Source organism: Manacus vitellinus, unplaced genomic scaffold (assembly GCF_001715985.3).
Source record: "Manacus vitellinus isolate BGI_N305 unplaced genomic scaffold, ASM171598v3 scaffold_4_pilon, whole genome shotgun sequence".
NCBI lineage: Eukaryota > Metazoa > Chordata > Aves > Passeriformes > Pipridae > Manacus > Manacus vitellinus.
The window spans coordinates 11,360,292-11,364,663 of record NW_021940604.1 but is presented as its reverse complement, the minus strand read 5'-3'; the positions used below and the strand labels follow the sequence as shown (position 1 = coordinate 11,364,663).

At 55.9% G+C, this 4,372-nt stretch overlaps 1 protein-coding gene across 2 annotated transcripts; it reads left to right on the top strand.

The window, feature by feature from the left end:
• Positions 1-908: 908 nt before the first annotated feature.
• TCF21 (transcription factor 21) lies at positions 909-4,089 on the top strand. Of its 2 annotated transcripts, XM_018077841.2 has the most exons (3): positions 909-1,035; positions 1,392-1,844; positions 3,477-4,089. In XM_018077841.2, exons 2-3 carry the CDS (start codon positions 1,395-1,397, stop codon positions 3,564-3,566), a joined length of 540 nt encoding a protein of 179 aa, XP_017933330.1. In that variant the 5' UTR covers positions 909-1,035; positions 1,392-1,394; the 3' UTR covers positions 3,567-4,089. The 2 variants fall into 2 exon arrangements, with proteins under 2 accessions (XP_017933330.1, XP_017933329.1); XM_018077840.2 differs by lacking the exon at positions 909-1,035 and having other exon boundaries at positions 1,066-1,844.
• The last annotated feature ends 283 nt before the right edge of the window (positions 4,090-4,372 follow it).

Below are 4,372 nucleotides of genomic sequence, written 5' to 3'. Positions count from 1 at the left end.
CATATGTCTGTTCATTCAAACTACACAGCAACCCGCTAATTCACACTTGTAGTAAAACTACTGGGAATGTTTGGCTGGGTTGCAAAGCCCGGCCTAATGCTCTCAGTCCCACCCCTCTCACAGAAGGGGTTTTATCCCTTATCTCACCTCTTTATTCAGGCAAAACTCCCTGACTTTTGAGCATCCATGAATTGGCAGACAAAGCACGGGTACAGCAGAATGAACCACTGACATCTGCTCTGCAATCACACACCAAGAAAAGGGTTTTTCTTCTGAGGGATCTCTATCATCCAATAACCCCCATCCTTTCCCTTCATTTCATGCACACCCTTGCCACCCTATTGGCAGCCCACCCCCACCCCCCCAGCATGACAATCCCCTCAGCTCAGTGGGGCTCATGGCCAGCCAGGATCCTGGCCACTCAGGACACCTGCGGACCAGAAATCTTCCGCAACATTTACAGCTGGGAGGACTCAGTGAGTGAGAAGGGACTGGGGCTTGTTGGATGTCACCCCGGAAGGCTGGAAGAAGTCAGATCTTCCTGCCTCCAGCCCCTGGGCTGTGACGGCAAGGTCCACACTGCTGGACAGGCAGAGGAGCACTCCCTTCCTGGAATATGCTACTAGCTGGACAGGATGCATTTGCAAATATAATCATCCACAAATCTCCCCCAGATTAGGTTACAGGACAGCGTTTCGACAGCACGCATTACAAAGCTCCCTGGAAGGCTTGGCTGGTGGATCTGCTGCTCTCTGTGCTCATGACCCATTTTGGCTTTCATCAAGAATCATGACACCAGCTGCCTGGGTCATCTAGGAGGCAGAGAGGGGGAGAGCAACTCTGGGGCTGAAAAGGGAAGTGGGGAGGGAGAAGAGGAGGAGAAGGAGGAGGAGGAGGAAGGGGGAGGATAGAAAGACAGAGCAGGGGAACAGAGTGCAAGCAAGTTGTTTTAGTCCAGTTGTGAAGATTTGAATCCCAGTTCTGAGCTCTCGGCAAAGGCTTGCTGGGATACCTCATTCTCTGTCCTGTGTAAAGGTCTGTGATTGGGGATGTGGTGTGCTCAGTGGGCAGGGCCCCTCCCCTGGGCTGGATCCGCCTCTCTTATCCCCCAGATAAATTACTAGTGTCCTCACTAAATTCCTCGGCTTTCTCGCTCCCTCTTTCTCTCCCTCTCTCACAATCTCCCTCCCTCAGGCACAGGCAAAGCAGGGTTGGGGGGCGGGAGGGCGGGGATCCTTTCTGGGCTGGTATCGTGCCTTAGTCCTGGGCGGGGAGGGAAGGGGAGGAAAATACTGGCACCCCTTCTCTCCTACACGGCCTTGAAATAGATTCAAGGAGCTGCTCTTCCTCCCCCCCTCCCCCTTTCCTGCTGGTCGTTTGGCATCTTCCAGACCATGTCCACTGGGTCCCTCAGCGATGTAGAAGATCTGCAGGAGGTGGAGATGCTGGAATGCGATGGCCTGAAAATGGATACTAACAAAGAGTTTGGGGCGTCCACCGAGAGCAACGAGGAGGGATCCAATGGCGAGAATGGCTCCCCTCAGAAGGGGAGAGGGGCCTCGGGCAAGAGGAAAAAAGCTCCCCCCAAGAAGACCCCTTTAAATGGAGTGAGCCAGGAGGGAAAGCAGGTACAGAGAAATGCTGCCAACGCCAGGGAGAGGGCAAGGATGAGGGTCCTTAGCAAAGCCTTCTCCAGGCTTAAGACCACCCTGCCCTGGGTGCCCCCAGACACCAAACTTTCCAAACTGGACACCTTGAGATTGGCCTCCAGCTACATTGCTCACCTGAGGCAGATCCTGGCCAATGACAAATATGAAAACGGCTACATCCACCCAGTCAACTTGGTAAGTCAGAGCCTGCTCGGGCCAGGCACTCTTTGCGTGTACATGGGTAGAGGTGGGTGAGAAGCTGGGATGGGGCATGTGCAGGGACAAAATTTCACTGTGCTTCCCACAGACAGTCATGTGCCAGTGGGATGGAAAGCGGTAGTGTGTGAGGGAACAGGGTCCCAGCTACCCTCTTGCTCTGTATCCCGCACACCAAGCCTTCCGGGCCCCCTCTGCTGCTCCTAGCCATCCCCTCCAGAAGACAGGCAGGGGCCATGCTGACCACAAATAGACAGGGGTAGGCTTTACTCTTTACTGCCCCAGAAATGCCTGAGAAACCTCAGAGGGTTGATGGCAGCTTTCTACCTGCAAGTAGGCAGGTACAGGAATTTAGGTAGAAAAGAGTATGTTTGAGGAAGGGCCTAAGCCAAGGACCTGGGATTTATTCTTATCCTGCATCTCTACCATAATGTTTCCTGTCATAATAGTCCCCCCAAGCCCTAACTTTTTAAAGACAGAGCTCTTGGGGCTCTGTGCTCAGCCACTCAAGTTTGCTGGGTCCAGGATATTTCTCCTATCCGTGTAAACTGGTAAAGGAGAAATAAATACAAGTGCGGACTCCCCAGGGAAGGTGTCTGCCCCAGGCACACTCCACAATGCCTCTCCCTAGGCTATGCGGTGTCTTTCCTGCTGCTCCCACCACACACTGAAAGTTTTCCCAAGCAGCCTGAGGTCTCCCAACCATACCCAGCCACCAGAAACATCCGATTTCCAGCTCTAAAAATACATACAAATGATGTAAACCAGGGGCGAGTAAGATCTCCCTGGACTCTTTTTAGACTTTGTACAGGCTTTACATTACCTACACATGTGGATCCTGATGCCTAAAGGGATCACAGAGGGGATCTGGGGACAATTCACTAGGGTCAGACTCTGCCTTTTGAGCTCTGGACTCTGAGGGAAAGTACATTACCCGCTGTTAGCTGATAAGGGCCTGGGAAATAGTTTGTGATTAAGATAAAAATCCTCAGCGCAACGACATGGGGGGAAAAATGAAGTAAAACAAAACCAACACCCAATACTGACATAACACACACCCCTGCTCCCACACGGAGGCACACCAAAGCATACTCCCCGAGCCGCAGGAGGCCGGGGAGAGCGGCCGGGGACTGCTGGGGCCCCGAGCGGCTCCTGCACCCAGAGAGCGCGGCGGGGCGAGAGGCGGGTTAGGGTCCCCACGCCGGTCACAACCAAGCGCGGGGGCGGCGCGCCTGCGACGGGGTGCCCGAGGCGACTGTGCCGGGGGGATGCAGAATGTACTGAAGCCGGGCGGCTTCCTCCCCACCTCCTTTCTCCGTCCCTCCTGTCGCGGATCAGACGGGCTCCGCCCGCCCGAGGACGCCCGGAGGGACCGCCACGGCTGTGAGGCAAAACGGCATCAGCCCCGGCAAAAGATTCCTCGCGGGAAGTCAGCGGCGACTGCCCCAGCTGAGCCCCGCTTGAGCGCTGCCCGAAGCGGGCTCAGGCGGTGGATGCCGGGGCTCGGTCCCCCGGGCACTCCCCAGCCGGACCCGATAGCAAAATGAGCGTTGCAATTTGCATTTTTCCCTGTGTAACCCCCTTCCCACCCGTGTCTTTTCCTGGCTACAGACTTGGCCTTTTATGGTAGCCGGCAAACCCGAGAGTGACCTGAAAGAAGTGGTGAACACAAACCGCTTGTGCGGCCCGACGGCATCCTGAGCCCCGCGGCCGGGCCAGCAGCGTCCGTCCCGGCGCGGCCGGCGGAGCGGGCAGGGACCCGCCGCGGCCCCGCCGCTGCCCCGGGCCCCGGGCAGAGCCATGGGGAGAGCCGCTCTCCCGGCGCAAAGGAGACCAAATGTGCCCTAGCAAAGACTCCATCCACCCCGAGAGATCCCGACTCTATTTAACTTTATTAAATGCGTGTACAGTTGAGTGTCCTGCAACCACAGCCTTGCTGGTTCAAGCGCTACTAGAGAAAAGACAGAGATCAAACAAAACCTACCACGCGTGTATCTTTTGTCTGAGACCTGTGAAATATGTAGATGCCTAGAAAAACTGACTTTGACAGTCATGTCTATGAAGTAATTCAACCTAAAGATATACAGATATATTTTCTTCAAGCAGGTTCTGCTCTATTTCTGTGAATAAACCTTCCTTTCTACTGAACACGGAGCGGTGGAAGTGTTCGTTTGCGACTCTCGGGCTCGCCGGGGTAAGGACTGCGCCTTCGCTGCCTCCGCCGCTCCCCGAAGCGACCGCGCTGCGGGGATCCCTTCTCTCTGCCCCGGCCCACGGGAGGTCTGCTTCCCTGGAGCTAGAGACCTGGAGCAAACCCCTGGAGGAGGGGGTGACTGGGCCCGCAGCTCGTCCTCGCTGCGGGAGCCCAGCCCGGCGACCGGGCACTGCGGGAGCCACCCCCGCCGCTCCGATCCGCTCCGCGGGGACAGGAGCAGTGATCTATTGATAAAGCACAGTCGGTCCTCAGTGCTGGGAACTTTTAACTTAAACATCTCTTCTCTATCGAT